The sequence below is a fragment of the Chrysoperla carnea genome, chromosome 1 (genome assembly GCF_905475395.1).
Source record: "Chrysoperla carnea chromosome 1, inChrCarn1.1, whole genome shotgun sequence".
NCBI lineage: Eukaryota > Metazoa > Arthropoda > Insecta > Neuroptera > Chrysopidae > Chrysoperla > Chrysoperla carnea.
Window position 1 is genome coordinate 125,094,076 of NC_058337.1, and position 18,550 is coordinate 125,112,625.

At 29.5% G+C, this 18,550-nt stretch overlaps 1 protein-coding gene across 5 annotated transcripts in view; it reads right to left on the reverse strand.

Annotated features, from left to right (window-relative positions):
• Nucleotides 1-18,550, reverse strand: part of LOC123305795 (guanine nucleotide-binding protein G(q) subunit alpha) — a 34,561-nt gene that overhangs the window by 3,792 nt on the left and 12,219 nt on the right. The window contains exons 3-8 of one of the 5 annotated variants that reach the window (XM_044887628.1): nucleotides 8,083-8,267; nucleotides 6,553-6,707; nucleotides 3,227-3,355; nucleotides 1,348-1,477; nucleotides 796-949; nucleotides 600-707 (exon numbers count right to left, since the gene is read on the reverse strand). In XM_044887628.1, coding sequence (XP_044743563.1) covers nucleotides 600-707; nucleotides 796-949; nucleotides 1,348-1,477; nucleotides 3,227-3,355; nucleotides 6,553-6,707; nucleotides 8,083-8,267 — 861 coding nt within the window. Of the gene's footprint in view, nucleotides 1-599; nucleotides 708-795; nucleotides 950-1,347; nucleotides 1,478-3,226; nucleotides 3,356-4,529; nucleotides 4,659-6,552; nucleotides 6,708-8,082; nucleotides 8,268-18,550 lie in introns of all 5 variants that reach the window. The other 4 variants (XM_044887625.1, XM_044887623.1, XM_044887626.1 and 1 more) reach the window with 4 other exon arrangements.

An 18,550-nucleotide genomic window follows, 5' to 3' on the forward strand; every position in this document is an offset into this window, starting at 1 on the left:
GTCAGGCTCAGGTGTTCAGCGTATCAACAATTTTGCTTAGCGATATAAGATCTCCGGAACGCCTACGATTGTACTCCAATCATATCTGACTTGTAGTACCATAAGGCGTTCCTCACTTCATTTAAGATACACCTTTTTTAAGATATACCCATTCAGGAGCAGCTTGCAATTGTCAAACGAAACTCCCGGGTACCTATTGATGCTTGTGTCCGACAGTCTTATACCATTTTCAGCAAGTCGTCGGCTTCCCAATTCTCTGGAATGTCCCTCCGGTACACATACCAGGTTTACATTCATTTGTTCCACCAGCTGATTTAAGAACGTTCGGTAGTTCTGTGCTACCTTATATCCATTTTAACACGCGTTAAAAATGAATTTTCAATTTATTCAAAATATAAAATACACTAAATTAGTGAATGAAATAAATTTTTAGGATAAAGATGAAAAAATGTACACTGTTCTAGGTTCTACATCTTTTTCGAAAGCAGAAATTGAGCATTTTCAGATATAAATATAACGGGAATTTTAGCAATTGATTCAAATATTTACTTTTCTAGCAATACCATTTGTGTGATTGCTAATTTTGAATAGCAACAAACCTGTTGCAGCTGTAAAATGGGAGTAACACATACGATCTGGATCTGGATTTTCTTTTAAATATAATTGAAGAATATATTCTCGGGCAGGTTTATCATCATACTTAGGTCCTTTAGTTTATGTTTAGGAAAAAATCAGATATTGATTTTATAAAATTAATAAAAAGAAAAAAAAAACTAATGAAACCAAAACACTCACCGTCGTATTCTGGAAAATAATCTACTAGATGTGAATACATGATTTTCTCCTCTAACAAATCCTTTTTGTTAAGGAAAAGAATGACTGATGAATGTTGAAACCATGGGTATGTGATGATAGTCTTAAATAATGCTTTTGACTCTTCCATTCGATTCTGAAATGTAATTTAATTAAAATTCATTAATTGTTTCTCGCATCGCCATGAATTTAATATTGGGGGCAAATTGATTTTTCCATATAAATGATTTTAATGATGATCGAACTGGTATTTTGATATTTTTAAATGTGTTGATATTTATAAATGACTGAAGAGTATTGTTCAAAAGGTTGAGCTCAAGAGTCTCCATCAAAATTTTTATTTTGTTGGGAAAGAAAAATTTGATAAAATATTTCGACGATTCAAAAATCGATCCTGTCAACATGAAGAACCTTATTTTTGTATTTTCTGGGTCAAAATTATTCTCTTGCACACAATTTTTTTCGATATTTTACAATTTTCCTAAAAGGTAAAAGTGCACAAAGCAATTTATAAATTAAAAAAATAATATTTACCTCATTTTCTGATTCAAACAAAATTTGATCATATTCACTGAGAGCAACTAAAAATATAATAGACGTTACATTTTCAAAACAATGAATCCATTTTCGTCTTTCGGAACGCTGGCCTCCGACGTCCACCATTCTAAAAACATACATACAAACATATTTAGAGATAATCAAAACAAACCAATAACACATTTGAAGTTTGGAAGATTGTAATTTAAATTGGACGCGAAACAATTAAGATGGATTCGTCCACTATAAACCAAACCCAAAATACACAAAAATTTTGAAACATATTTAAGCTTGTTAAGTAGCTCTTGATGATGAACCAATAAGAATCGAGACTAGATTCAATGAGTTACGGCAGCATGTTTCTTACAGGTTGATCATTAACCGAACTGGTTCGCTTTTTATACGTTAAACAAGCTTATTATTACGAAATATTTACTAGCAAGAGATCTATTTATTCAAAAAACCAATTTTCTAGAAAAGATCGACAATTCAGTAAATCTAATATCGAATAATAACACCATTTAGATTAGGTTTAGATACAGGAATATCGAAAAAGAAAATCACGATTTCAAAAATGATTAATTACAAAATTTTTCAAAATGTATTGTAAATTTTTAGAAGCCTCGGAGGGAGATGAAAGGTATAGCTGTTTAATGCTATAACTTTTTATACAAAACGTTTGGCATTACTCTCAATTTCTAAATATGGGTATCGAAATCATTTTATGTAAACAAAGTTTTCGTAACCAAGTTCAGATTTTACCTTCTTTGGATTTTTGTATGGCGTATGATATATAATATGGGCAATATTTGCTGGATTTTCCGGACTTAAATTACGCCTATTACATTAAACGTGGTTCAATATACACGAGACAAAATTGATTATTACTTTAGACCAGTGGTTCTCAAACGTTTTTGTCTAGTAGACCATTTGCCAGTTATTTCATTATTGCGTGACAGATCCCTGCCACGCAAAGCCGAATTAAGACAGCGCGAGACCCGTAAATAATTGTATTTTTAAACTTTTATTGCCTTTAAACTTTCGTTCATCCACCACCTACCCCTTTCCCGACGCCCTTAAGTTTTTTGCACGTAATCCACAATTACGAGATGCCTGTATGCTTGTAAAAAAATGATTTATTATAATATTCTCTCTCTTATTTTCGATATCGTAGACACCTTTTTATTCTAATAAGATTTCCTATTCTTATTTTCGCTACGGTAGACTCCCTTTCGTCTTCGAATAGACTCTAAGGGGTCGATATTTAATCATTTTGAGAATGGCTGCTTTAGACATTTGAAGAGTTAAAAATCACATTCACAATCAGATGATATTGCAGTGTTATTTGAAACTTGCATACAATCATTTTTAACGCTATTAAAATTATTTTAAATATTTTTTGAATGATTTAATCAAAACTTTATATCTTTTTCGATAGGCCTGTATACAATTTGTATTTTAAGATATGTTCATAAATTAATCCAGAACCCTGATCAGTACAGAATTGCTTTTTACCAGCTGATTGGTTAAAAAACCGCGTTTCTATAGTTAACTGTGCTGATCAGCATTCTGAATTGATTAACAGACATGATTTTCACATACAGAAAAGCAAGCAAAAGCAGACAGATTTCTTCTACATGCATAATTTAAAATAGAAAATCACAAACAATTCTTACACAACCAAACATACTGCGTGACTTCGTGATAAATCTTACCTATTATTAACGTGTGAAAAATACGTGTGCATATTCTTTAATAGCAAAATTATTGGAAAATTGGAACTATTCAAAAGGAGACCAAAACAATTGAATCGAGGGAAAAACTACTGTAAATTTTAGCCAATACATTGGATATATAGCTAAAATCAAAATCATACCTAAATATGATGGAATCCAAATCAAAAGGATATTCAATAATACCCGTTGTAGGAGCTCGAGCTCGAAGAATATCTTGTTCAGTTGGTAAATAATCCGGTTGTTCAATACGATCTAAGTCACTTATATAACTATAAAGAAACCAAAAACACAAACATACATGCATCAAAAACAATATAAAAAAAATGAAACAAGAGAAGCATGGTTTAGAAAATTTTTTTGTTAACACATGCACATTCAGGTAATTCAGAATAACGTCATTTGATTTTTGTCTATGAAAAATTCTAAAAACTGAAGCATTTAAGCTTTTTTTAGAGTAATCACTAAATTATTCATCAACTTGTATCTCATCTTGATATATCGTACAAAATCATTCTTTGTTGACCACAAACGACAAACTACGCGAAAACGTAATAATCTTTCAAAATATGGAGTAAATTTAAAAGCACATTTATTTCCGTTCCTTAAATTTAAATAATTTTGTCATAATCGCAAAGTTCACGACCTGATAAATTAAGTAAATATTGCAATTTCTAGCCCCATTTAAAAAAAAAATATTAAATACGTATTCCGATTACAATTTCACTCAATAAGAATTACGGAGCTGTAATTATTCTTCACAGATATTTAACTTGTTGCTAAATTACCGACAATTTCTTAGACCTGGAATGTAACATTCATCCCAGCCAAGGATTACACTGGGGCACATATCAACATCTTTTCAGGCAGTCAAGTCAAGCCATTCATCGGGCCCTTGAGGCGTCAAGAATCTAATCGAGGATAGTCTATGAATGCTTCGACGAACTGAATCGCCAGGTACTTAATTAAACAGGAAGGCCGATCTGGGCCACTCTGATGTTAAGGGAATAAAGTAGTGGACTCATTAGCAAGAGGGGGGTCGTCTCAAACACTCTTTGGCCTGAGCCTGTCATTTTCATAGCAAGATGTTCCGTAATTTAAGGCATCAAGGAATGGCTACTACTAGCCCATCTTGATTACTGAAACTTTGCGCAGGCCATTCGATCGTGCTCGCCTGAAACTCACTGGAGTACAGTTGAGTCGAATTTATCATTCTCAGCCTTATATTATTACAAAAATGTAGATTTGAATACCAAATCAAATGACGTTAATTAAAGAATTTTAAAAATATAAGTAATGCCTGAAAAAAATTGGTGAAAAATTAATCACATGCTAGAACGAAAAGTTAGAGAAACATCGAAAATTAATCACACAAAAAAAAATAATGCAGATACACCCAGAACATTGTAGATGTCAAGACTGTGATATCCTGTGTAAAAGACATACCTAAACCTGATTTCCTCTAAATCAAAAGGATATTCAATAATACCCGTTGTGGGAACTCGAACTCTTAAAATATCTTGTTCGGTGGGAAGGTAATTTGGCGCTGCCACACGGTCAATGTCCATCAAATAACTAGAATATTACGATTTTATTTTTAAATTTTTCTTTTTAAAAATGACTTCAGGTTCGTTAAATTATAATTATTAATCGAAATTTAACCTTTAGTCCAAACAATAGGTAATTTTTTTTTTTCATTTCTATAGAAGAGCAAATTTTTTGATTCGAAAATAACGAAAGAAATTTTAAAGAGCATAAATATAAGTTTTAGAATCATGGGGCGTTGTTCTTTATAACAAAACAAAAATAGGCGCTTCGGAAAAGTCGTACACGATCGGTAAAGAAGCGTTCTACAACAACAAATCATTTTCTTCGTTAAGAGTTCTCCAACAACTTCTGCTTAGTTATTAATCTCGTAGATGCATGATGAAACCGTGAAAACGCAAAGAAAAATGAGAATTTATAAACCGTGTTGTATTAGTACACAGTCTAGTGTTGTGTTTTTCTTTGCGATTTCATGTTTTCATCATCTAGGTTAATAATAAATATGCAGAGGTTGTAAGAAAGTTCTTAACGAATTTTTTAAATTCTGCTGCTTCGTTATCAATAGCGCACGGCTTTTTCGAAGCACCATTTTTGCAAATTTTGTGGAAACTTGATATTATTTTGCGACGAAATCTTTTTCGTTATAAAATCGTGTTTTTTCGTAAACTTTCCATCGAATTTGACTTCAGCTAGTCTCATAGTTTTGATTGTTTTTTCAATAAAATGCTTTTCCGTCTTTTTTTTCCTAAAAACGATTTCTTTTGCAACTTTTCAATTTTTCAAAAAGAACTATTCTTTTTCTCTTAATTATTGCGTTGAAAAACCGGACAGACGGGTTACTAATTTTTCATCAATGAACTTGTTTCATAATGAAGAAAACACTTAGTAAGAATTTCATTCATCAAAAGAGAGATTAACGAATTATTATACAACCCCATCACAAAACACCGTTGTCGTCAGACATTATTGATGTCAAGTGTAGTTTTTTTTTTTCAAAACAATTTACCACCATCAGAAGGGTATTTAAAATATAATACACCTATTTAAAATTTGAACAATAAAATATAAATTTAAATAATTATACTATACATCCTGGGTAGATCTCCAAAAACGAGATGTAATTGTAATGATAAATGTACAATATTATTTATACAAGGTGACCCAAAAGTCAGAGGCTCATTTTAAAATGCAATAGCAAAAAGTAAATAAATTTTCATAATGAAATAATTTTAGTACTTTGAGTACAGATTCTTAAATCGGAAGCCCGGGGAATTTTTTTGAACCTATAAGAGATTAAATTTCTTTTATTTGTCCTCAAACAAAGGATGTACTTGTTTCCATATTTATGAATATGGTATTCTTTACTAGGGAGCATCCATAACCTCAACGGACTACGCCAGGAGAGGATGGCAATGAAGTCAAGCTATTAAGTAGCTTGACTTCAAGCTAATTAATTTTCTTAAACGACATATTCTTACAATTCCGTAATCCCAGTTTTACAGAAAATACAAAGTGCCTTCTTGACTTTATAATAAAAAATTTAAGTTACATCCGGGGGAGGGGATCTTAGTAAAGTCGAGAGGTTTCAAGAGCCTGAAATGGAGCCACGTAGTTTATGGACGTTCCCTTACCATGTAACATCCGAAAGTTTGAATATTTATTGCGGTTATCATTAGTTATCGTGGAAAGTAGTATATTTGAATATTTTATTTGGGCGTCACATATCCTAGGACATTTGGCCTGGTAATGTAATCCATCCATCCGTTTGAACGTAACAACGAAGTTTAATATGCTACGTTTTAAGAATCTGAAGTCAAAATATTAAAATAATTCTATTTTAAAATGGGCTCCTGACTTTTTTCACTCTGTATATATCATTATATGTATATCATTGTGTGTATCACTCTGTAAATATGATACTTACTATTTAGCAGAATCTGTGAGTTGATACTCGCGTCTACGATCATAGCATTCTTGAATGCCCGCATCATTCCATAAATCTTTAATAGCGTTTACAAAAGGCTCTTCGAATGTAGTTACTGTTTCAAAATCTACACTTCGTACTAACTCCGCTTTCTCCTACAAAAATTAAATTAACAAATATAAATATTTTATCACCATAAAAATATAATATTAATTGAAATAATTATTAAGTTGGTGTAAATTCGTAAGATTTTTTAGTATTAATAATTGTGTTTAATTAATAAAAAACGTATTTAGTTTGACGTAAAATAATGACCTATAATTAGTTGCAATTTCAATATATCCGTTTAGATTTTTGTTCAGGCTAAATTTTTTCAAATAAGAGTTAAGTCATAAATAAGTAAGTTTTTGTTGTTGCTAAATATGAGTATCGTCTTTGATTCTAACTCAAGGAGCCTTAGATGAAAAATACATAACCAGTGCCGCATTAAGGTAGCGCCCGTAGTAAATTGTATCAATATAGAAACTTTCGTTAGTAGTAATAGTTTTTATGGTCGGCTTTTAAAAAACTTGTCTGTCATTATTGGCTCTTTTTTATCGACACTAAGTCCGCGGGGCCCTCAGCTGTGCGGGGATTGTAGAAAGCGTTAGTGATGGGTATCCTACATTAGGTATCTAAGCAGATAAAAAACTATTTTTAATGTCTATAACATTTCGCCCTTCAACAAACAGTCTTTATGTTGGAATTCATAAATCCATATTTAAAATCTCAAGTGATGTAATATAAAATAGTTTTTACGTTATTTTCATCAAGCAAGACAAAATAAATAATCACTTGTGTTTATGAATTCTACTTGTGTGTAAAATTTCTTACAAAAATGAATCCGAGGCTTTCGTGAATTCATTAAAACTGTATTAATGCTATAAAACCGTAAAGACTTCAAAATGAAAACTTATCACTTTCAAATAGTGGAATTTCAAACCTTTTATCAAAAGTCTACCGTTATAATTATTATATAATTGTGGCAATATTCTATGTGTAATTTTATTATTATCATAGCCATTTTTTAAAACTTTCATGAAACGTAATCAATCGTCTGTCTGTCTGCTCTGAAGGTATGGTGACATGAGTGGCAAACACCACAAAGCACATAACGAACATTGTCGAATCAAATACGTATATCACCTCACAGAATGTATGAATAATGTAATTTTATCTAAAAATTTTGATTTACTTAATAAGATGAAGTATTATACGTAAAGGTTAAGCTAGGCACTATAGTTTTAACATATGTTGTATTTATCAAATCGATGATAATAATACATTATTCTGAACTTGAAGAATGTATGAAAATCCATTCATTTGTGAGGTGATATGCGTATTTGACTCACCTTTGTTCGTTGTATGATATTTGTCACATATGTGGCCGCAGCTTTAACTAAACTTATACACCGCAACTTCTTAAAAATAGTCAAAGAAAAAATTTGAAATGCAAAGTTATTGAAATTAAGACTTTACAAAAATACTTACAATATTGGAAGACTCTGCATACTGTATTTTAAGGAGGTCCATAGCACGAATCATACTTTGCATGGCCATAAATATATTTTGAAACACAAGTTTTATATAGCCACGTTTATCTTCATCTGAGTAACCAGATCCATGAATAATTCGCATCTGTTTAATAAATGTGGATTTACCGGACTCACCAGTACCTAAGCGAAAAAAACAAGGAATATTATTTTCAAAAATAGATACATATTATTATTATTATTAAAATCAACATGTATATGTAATACTTTATCTCAAAAACCACAAAGAAATAATTGGTTCGATAACACATCATAATTTATGCGGTTTTTGAGGTAGATTATTACATCTTATGTGTAAAGATTTAAAATGACACTATCTCTAACGATTTAAAAATTATCTCACTAGTAATAATAGAAAAAATAACTACTTTCTAGTTAAAATCAAATGAACAGGTAAAAGGTTTTTTCCCTTCTAAGGTTTTCCATAAGAAGTGTCCGAACTTTAAACTTATATTAAATAAATTCTATATGAGATACATTTGAAAGTGTAATTTTTGCCATTTTGTGTAATTTATGTAGCAAATACAATTCTTCGGGGACGCATTGGGTTCGATATCAACGATGGCATTGTTTGTGTTAAGGACATTCGGCTTGAACTCACGTTTCGATGACGTTCGCGTGTTGTCTCATTTGATACGGCTCATATTGAAGATGTGAGCCAATGAAAGTCATGAAATGTATCAAACTGCACACTCAAAACGGCTTGAAGTATTCTTTCAATTAGAAATGAAAAAAAGGGATAAAATATTCAAAATTTTTAAGGCTATACGATTTACAAATTTCTCTTCTCTGTTTTAAATTTTTCGAAAATTCTAGTTCATATATAAATTTTGATATCGAATGAGAATTCAGCTCATTAAAATTTTATATCGCATGAAATAGACCAATGAAAAATAATTTTTCCAGTTTTTTGGATTAACTATTTCAAAAACTTTAATTATAATAGAAATTTTCAAATCTAATTCGGATTCAGTACATCAAAATCTAAACGGAATGATACTTTGCATCAAAACTTAAATAAAATTGTTTCAAAATTATCATTTACCATTTTACAGTATTATTAAATGTTAAGGATTATGAAACTATAAAAATACAAAATCTATTATTAAAAAATAAATAAAAATAAATACTTCAATTAACATTAAAATATTCGGCTTACATTAAAATGGCTTCAATAGAAAAAAAAAAAAAAAAAAAAAAAAAACGAATCAATTTTCTCATTTAATATCGAAATATTTTTAATCCATTGTAACATCGAAATATGTATATTATATGAACATATTTTATTTTACAGTGGGTTCGAAAAATTTTTTTTTTGCGATAATATTAGGTATTTAAAACTGATACAGCCTTATTTTCGAAAAACCCAGATTAGATTAAATCAGAAAATTTTTAGATTTAGATTCACTAGTCTGATTGAAGTTTTCTTTGATAGAAGACTCCAGTTAAGCTCTCTAAGGCAGGTCTGTTATAACTTTATTGTGTGCCTCTTTATCCAAGTCCGAAATGCTCATAGAGGAGAAAGCTAGACGGCTATACGATTCTGCTACCTCTCTCAGTTTCTCTAATAGTAATGAGATAGGTAGAAAAAAATGTTGTCTCTCTGTCTTACTCTTATCTTTGGTTGTCACAGATTAGGTTATCACTGTCTTACTCATATGTTAGTTACAAAAGTCTGAGTGACTTCTCTAAGCCACGTTTGCCCATGCCTGCTCTAAGGCCTCTCAACAAAACTTCGACCGAGCTTTAGAAAATGCTACAAACTTATAGTAAGATGAAAATATATAAAGTTATCCCATTTTCTCGTTTCTACCTAAGTAGATACTGAAAAGTATATCAGTTTTCGCTAGAATGAAGGGAATGTTCGAGTTTTCTACAGGACTCTAGCATATCGTGAAAATGTTTACTGAGGCAATAAGGATCTGATTTGATAATTTTCTGCGTTTTAAAAATATTTTAATATGGTTCTGCCAATCAAAATTATGAAAGTGAATCAATTTAGAATAACGGTCTGAAAAATGGAAAATGAATTTTAAAATTGTTCAAGTCCGAGTGTGGTTAATGACTTTTAGAACAAACTGTATATAGATTGTACACATAACATATATAAGAGCACAAGTAAATAGGTATTTATCGACCTTGTGTGAGGCATTCGATAGCAGTAAATGGTGCACTCGTCACCGCGACTCCTCTGTTCAGGTTTCAATTCTATGAAAAACGTGACCAACCAAAGTGAGTGATTCATCATTACACATTTCCTCCACCCTCATTCATGATGTTATTATTATTATTATTGTGTTTTTAGAATTAAAAACACATTTAAAACTTAACTTTACTTAAAACAAAAAACAACTTTAAAAAAAAAAACATCGATTCTCTTTGTTAATAAATAAAATTATTTAAAAAATATTTGAAAGCAAGATGAATGAAAATTTTACAAATAATGAATGGGAAAAATCGTAATCCTTACTAATATTATAAATACGAAAATAACGCAATCATAAACTACTGAATCGATTTAAATAAAATTTGGTACAGAGATAGTCTAGAGCCTTAGAAAAAATATAGCCTACTTTTTATCATGAAAAAAGGGCAGTAAAGTGGTAGAAAATATGAAATATATCAAGGTATACTAAGTTTAGTCCCAAGTTTGTAACGCTTAAAAATATTAAAGCTACGAACAAAATTTTGGTGTAGATGATCATAAAATCACCTAATTAGTCCATTTTCGGTTGCCTATCCGCCTGCCTGTCAACACGATAACTCAAAAAGGAAAAAAGATATCAAACTGAAATTATTATAGCTTCCTCAGGACAAAAAGTGAGGTCGAGTTCGTAAATGCAACATGGGTCAATTGGGTCTTGGGATCGTTAGACCTATCTTGAAAACCGTTACAGATAAAACAGAAATTTAAATGTAAAAAATGTTGCTTATAAAAAAATAAACAACTTTTGTTTGAAACATTTTTTCGTAAACATCATTATATGGGAATATCGGTTATGTGTGTGTGACGTGTATGTATGTCTGGTTATTTTCTTTACTTATATGTCGTTAAAAAAAAAAACGATTGCGTAATCAACACTGTCTATACATGGTATTTTAACAATTAACTCAATCAATAGTTTGTTTTCACTTGTTTCAAGTATTTTGTAAAGAAAATAAATTTTAAAAATCATTTTAGAAGTTTGTTACGAAACTAATAAAATCCCCTGACTTTTCTCTTTTTTTATGGTTTTTCTTGACATTTCCAGGTCTTCCAGTAATGTGATTTCTATGGATTTATTGAATTTTCAAGAAAAAACTGATTTAATGATATAAAATTGTACTAATATTAACGATGGTCATTTTTGACATCTTTTAGAAGAATCTATTGGAAAAATTTTTTTGGCAAAATTCAATAATAATACTTTATGATCACATAGCTTCATCCTACAGACATTTAAAATATTTGATATAATTTACCTAGAAATTAAATTTATTAAAAACATTTTCTTTCTGAAATGGCACCAATAAAGTTTATTTTTAATATTTTTTTTATCCATTCTAAGAAATATGATTTCACGTAATTAAATATGATACTGCTGAGCTGACCTTTATAAAACATTTTATTTAAAAATCCGTATGAAATTTTCTTGAAAAAGTTCTAAATAATTTATTATACTCAAATTTTATTTTATTTTTTTATAATAGAAGGAAATAATGTAATTAAAGTAAGTGATATATTAACAATTACACACTCATGAACTCCTACACAATATGTGATAAAAATAATTAATATTTTTTCCATGAAATAACATAAGCAAATATAGCAAAAAAAAAAAAAAATGTTATTATGTTACCATATTACTCTAATAGGCTTAAAAATCATAACTTGATAAACTAAAAAAGTTTATTTGATTAAAACTTCCAATTTGATAAACGAGAATAGTTCATTTGTTTTAACTTCCAATTCACGACGTGTTTGTAGCTTCATATTACGTAATAGTACTTAGGCAGTAGCGTAACTACTGTCGTAACAAGGAGAAAAAGCGAATATTCTTTTGCGCTAAAACTTGATTATTTTTCTTATTTTTAGTGCGAAAATCTTCAGCAGCGCTAAATATGATTGAGACAGAAAAGCAAAAGAAACAACGCAAAAAAATACACGAGTTCTTTGAGGCTTACACTCCTTTCTCGTAAGTGCGTAAGTTGCAATGACGATTTAAAATTTCTAATTATATCCTGTATATATGAATTATATATCAAGGCCTATTAATTTTAGTCTCAAGTTTGTAACGCTTAGAAATATTGATGATACGAACAAAATTTTGGTATAGGTGTTCATAAAATCACCTTATTAGCCAATTTTCGGTTTGGCTGTCCAATTTTGATGTCCATTTTCTTCAAAACTATAAAAGGTAGATAGTTGAAAATTTGCCGGTATCATCAACCAGTGGTTTTGTAAAAGATTATCGAAAAATGAAAAAAAAAAATCTAGAAAATACGAAAACCAAATAAATGGAGGCAGAAAAGATATTCGACATCTTCTATACAGGATATTTAAACAATTAATGCAGTCAATTGTTAGTTTTCACTTGTATTTTGTTAAACTTGAATGAATTATAGACACGGTTTTTGACATACGGAACCCTTATAAGGATGCACAATGTATGCAATGACTCAAACCTTTTTTAATTTTCAATATTAAAGTGAGGGGATTGATCTTTTTTATGTCTACAAACATTCGAACATTAAAAACAAAAAAACGGATATGATCCACGGGAAATAAATAATTATAATTCATAAAATATATTTTTAAACTATTTTAATCAAAAATAATTCTCAACCACATCAACTAATACAAATTTTGTGGTCATTTAAAATTATTCAAATTATGTGATGATGATTAACTAAGAAAATTTTATACTCAACTTTCAAAAATTCTTTAAGGCTGTTCTATACACATTTTTGATTGACGTGAATTTATTCTTTGATTGGCATAAAGAAAACTTTATAATTTTTTTAAGAATCCTCTTGAATTTTCATTGGTGGAAAAACAAATTTATAAAGAAAATCGGTGGAATAAGAAAAAGAACCCGAATGTGAAATTTTTTTTTTGTCATTTAATACCTTTTTTATATCTTATCGTGACGTATGTATATGGCTAATTTTTATAGTAACACTCTGTATACAGTGTACAACGAATAATATCAAATGAAAGACAATTGAATGGATTGTAGCGCTGCACACTTATGAAAGCAATAAATCACGCGTTTTATTTAAAATATGACTATTTTTCAATTGTTTACATGCAATTCGTATAGTAAATGTCAAATAAGAATTATTGAATAATAACAATTAATTAAACTTGTTGTATTAGAAATTTTGAAAATAAAAGACGAAATTGCATAATTAATATTTTTTAAATCTAAATTAACATAATAACTTATTTAAATTTATTATATATATAAACCATAGACTTATATGTCCACTCATAAATTTATATTCATAAAAAGTGGTGTGTCATTACCATGGAAACTCCTGAAGTAAAACTTATGCACGGTGCGAATACACTTAAAATACATAAATACGGCATGATATCATTTAAGAATTTTATGAATATCCTAAGAAGCAAGAGCCCTTTATACTGACCCATGATGTATTTATTTTAATATAAAAAAAATTGACCTATACTGACTCGTATTTTGAAACAGATGTTTATTATGAAGCAATGGTAATTTCCAAATTAATTTGGAAAAATTTACTTCATTAATTAAAGATATTTCCGAATAAAATATTTCAAGGGAAAATTTTCGGTACTTTCATGAGAAACACGTTTGTTTATTTAAATTTTGTTCTATTTTTAAGCGAACCTATGCAGGTCTATCGATTTAAAAAAAATGAATTATATTTTGTTCCCAAAGAAAACATAATTTTTAACTTAACGAGAATAAAAAATTATAATTAAAAAAACAAGCTTTATTGCACTAAAAAATTGCACAATCATTTTAATTGTAATGTAAAATTCAAAGCGTGGGATGGTCTCTATATATTCATTCTTAAATTTAGCAGATATACATCCCACGCTTTGGATTTTACACTACAATTAAAATTAATAGCCACTTTTTAGTGTAATAATGCGTGTTTTTTTTTTTTGTTTTTAAATTAAAATTAAACGAGCAATTCTTGTACATCTCGGAAACGGTTCCAACGATTTTCATGAAAATTAGAAAAAACTGAAACATTGACAGCAAAATATGACTCTTCCTGACATCTATTGGCGACAAAATAAAGTACATTACCGAGACGTTTAAATTAGTATTTTTGTGTAGAGACTTTTTAACTAAAAAAATACGGTTTAAAGCTCGGTCATTCAAGTCCTAATTGATTAATCTACACAAAATTAGGTTTTATTGATTAATCCAAACTTCATTAATTTAATAATATGTAACAAGGGACAAACAAAAGGTCAAAATCAAAATGTTTAATTTTAAAAAAAGGTTTATACAATATATAATATTGTTATTACATAAACGTAATAAAAAAAAAAATTAATTTAAAAAATATTACTTTTATAAATAATAGAAAATTTAATCAAAAATATTGATTAAATGACATAATCGCAATTTATATTTTTGATTCGAATTGATATTGTATTAAAAAGTATATATGAGTGTATTAACAGTACTTTCAAGCTATCGATTTGTGTCAATGAAATTAGAAATGGTTATTCTAATATTCGTCGATTAAATTGAATTGATGTGAGATCGATTTCAAAATATTTTATAGAGAGCCTCTGTCATTGATAAGTTTTAGGAATACGAATTACGGATAAAAATATATGCGATGGTTAATTTAATTATTAATTAGGCGTAGAAAATGTGTGAAATTTTCATCAGACCAAAAAAGATTTAAAAAAAGAGGAAGATAATAAGCCCCCCTTGATGAAATCCTTGTTCCGCCACTGTTTATTTGTGTGGTATGGGCCCGTGTAGGATAAAAACTTGATTTTTGAAGATCCTACCTATTATAAGTATTTAAACTTGTTTTTCCACCAAATTCGCAGAAAATCCATAAGAAAATAGCGAAATTTTTAATTTTTTATTTTAAGTTTAATCGCATACACACGTGTTTCGTACGTACAATTTCATTTTTCAATTTAATAATCGATAATTTTAAAATTTACACAATATTAAAAATGCATAATTTAATGCTTAATGCTCTTTACATGTTTCAGGAGTTAAAAAAAAGTTTTGATAACGATTCAAACGATAATTGCCTCAATATCTAAATTTGCGCTCGTGTAAACAGCTTTCATTTTGCCACTTACAAAACCGAAGGAAAATCCTATTATTACATACCTGAGTCTAGGGCCAGATGTTGTATTTGACAGTCATTTAAAAAATAAATTTGAGAGACTGAAACCCCCGACATAAAATCCGATATAATTGATTCGTTTGTGGCATCGTAGCTCCTTAAACGGAAAAACCGATTTTGATTATTTTAAGATAATTTGATCGAAAGTGTCTTTAGCTATGTTTCAAGAAAATCTGCCAAGCCGTTTGTAGATCATCACCTCGTTTCTAGTTGTTATCGGGTACGGAACCTAAAACTCGAACTTTGAAAATATAGCTAAGAACACTCTTAATCAAATTACCTATCAAAAAAAACAAAATCAAAATCGGTTCATCCGCTACGGTGCCAAAGACAGACACACAGATACGTTAAACTTATAACACTCCTCTTTGGTAACCGGGGGTTGAAAAAAAAGAGGTAAAATCCCACTATTACATAAAGTACACAAAATTAAATCAGCCAACTATAATTTAATATTACTTTTCTAGAAAACTATTTTCTTGTTAGTCATAAAATTTTACCGCTTACATAATACTTAAGTTTTATTAAATTAAGGGTTATGAAAATGCACCCTTTGAAAACAATAATATAATGTAGGTATAACTAATAATAGTATATTATAATCTAAAGTAGAAAACTTAACACAACTATCGATTCAACAAAAACGGCTAGACAATTTTCAACTAATTGTTTCGAATTTATTATATTTTATCAGGCCAACAAATAATATAATTTTAATGTGGAATGTCCGTAGTAAACCCACTTTTTTACACAATGAAATAAAATTTTGAGTAAATGCTAAGAGAATCGAGTAATCTTCTGATACTACAACTTTAAGAAATATTTAAAATTTGAAGTCATTACGAACAAAACTTTCGGAGTTATGGACAATTGAGTTTTCGAGCGCTTAATTATACCATGTATAAATGAAATATAACAAGGTATACTAAGTTTAGTCCCACGTTTGTACGCTTAAGAATATTGATGCTACGAAAATTTTTTATAGGTATTCATAAATTCAACTAATTAGTCCATTTTCGGTTGTCTGTTCGTCTGTCTGACAACACGATAGCTCAAAAACATAAACATATATCAAACTGAAATTCCTTAAAAAATAAACAACTTTTGTTTGAAACATTTTTTCGTAAATATCATCGTTTAGAGTTTTTTTATTGCACCTTTATCAAAAATGAAAATATTTTGTAAATTATTTCGTTCAAATTCAAAATAAACTTATGCTCTAAGGAAATCCCTTCGGTTTCTTAATTTTAGATGAAGCAATCATCCTTGACTACCACATGGAAAAATTTGTTTTTGGGGTGACTGTTTTCTCACCACTACTACTGGCTGAATTTTCAATATTTTTTTTAATGAAAATGTTGCAGAATATTCTTTGCTTAATAATTTACGATAAGTTTAAAAATATTAATAATTAAGATGGGTATGGAGGTTAGCGGGCCATGCTCGAGCATCGAGCCTCGAAGCAATGGTTCAGAGCATCTAGCCAAATAAACCCTTGTACTCTATCCCCGCTACGCTTTTCAGTGTAGCGTATTATAACCAACTGATGTACTGAAACCCAGGATTTGCCTAGCGCTGAGTTTCCTAATTTCTTCTGGTTCGACTATGGCCAGACCAAACCATTTCCTTCGCTGCTGTATGAGCGCCGGGCAGTAACAGAGAAAGTGGATCGATGTTTCTTCTGAATTTTCTCCGCATCTGTCACACGCGGGAGATTGTCTTTTTCCAATCTGATGTTGGAACTTGTTCAGGTTATCATGACCTGTGAGTAACTCTACGATGACTCTAATATCAGCTCTGTTTAGTTTCAAGATCTCCTCGGCTCTGTTACCGAGCGAGTTCCCTTCTATGCCTTTAATTGTTGGTTTTTCAGATTATCTCCTAATCTGTTAAGACCTTCTTGGTATGGCATCCTCGCAAGCTTTTCTTACAGTTTGATAGCGCTTTGAGTGCTGCTTGACTGTCTGTGCAAATACTAATCACATCATCCTTCAAATTGGCCAATTGGAGGTGGTCAGCACATCTCATGATGGCTACCAGCTCTGCCTGGAATACAGTATAACTGTCCAACTTGATAATAAATAAATAAGATACAAATATATAATTTTTATTTGAGAATCTCAGACCTTCTTTAACCTCCCCCCCTCCTTTAAGGCATTATTATTTTTAAAAAATTTGGAAATCCTAAAATATTTTCTTAAAATTAAATAAACATTTCTTGAGTTACATGGATACAAATATAAAATAACCACAAGAAAGTTTGATATCCTTAACATAACAAAAATCATTGTACTGTAAAATAATTTCACAAAAGAATTATAATTTTTATATAACTTTAAACAATAATGAAAAAAAAGAGGTTTTTTTTCATTCTCTTTCAATCTTTATTTATTTATTCAATTAAAAAAAAAATACTACGAAATTATTGTGTATTTCTAAGAATATCATGGAATAGGAATTCCATCATGAAAATAACATATTTTTATATGAACAATTTGTTTATATTTAATGTTTATTTAATTTTACTACGTGTAACAAAAATTATTTAAATTTTTAGTTTTTTTTACTATACGAGCTTACAATTGCGTTTAGTTAAGACATACAAAGACATATTATTTATGTTTGTTTCCTAAATTTCCTAAATACAAATTTAAACATCAAAGTCTTTCGATTATTATTGATAATTTTTTGATACAATGGCGTAAAGTATAAAGACTTAATTTGTTAAAAGCACAACACAATTTGTCTAAAATCACAATTAATTATCTGCAGAACTTAAATTGTTAAATGCCTTCTTTTATTGTAGAACTAGCTGCGCGCCGCGGTGTTACTCGCGATTGAGAGTGCTGTCACACTCGAAAAAGAAATTTTGAGTTTTTATCGTTACTGTGTAAATTAATCAAGCCTTCTTGAGAAAAATGCTCTAAAAGCCTATTTCACGAACTTTTACAAAGCCCTTTAAAGACACTTTTTCTGTAAGCTGTCAAGGAACCATGGATTTTTCCGAGATAAAAATAAGCTTATACCACTTTCTGACCCCTAAACTACCT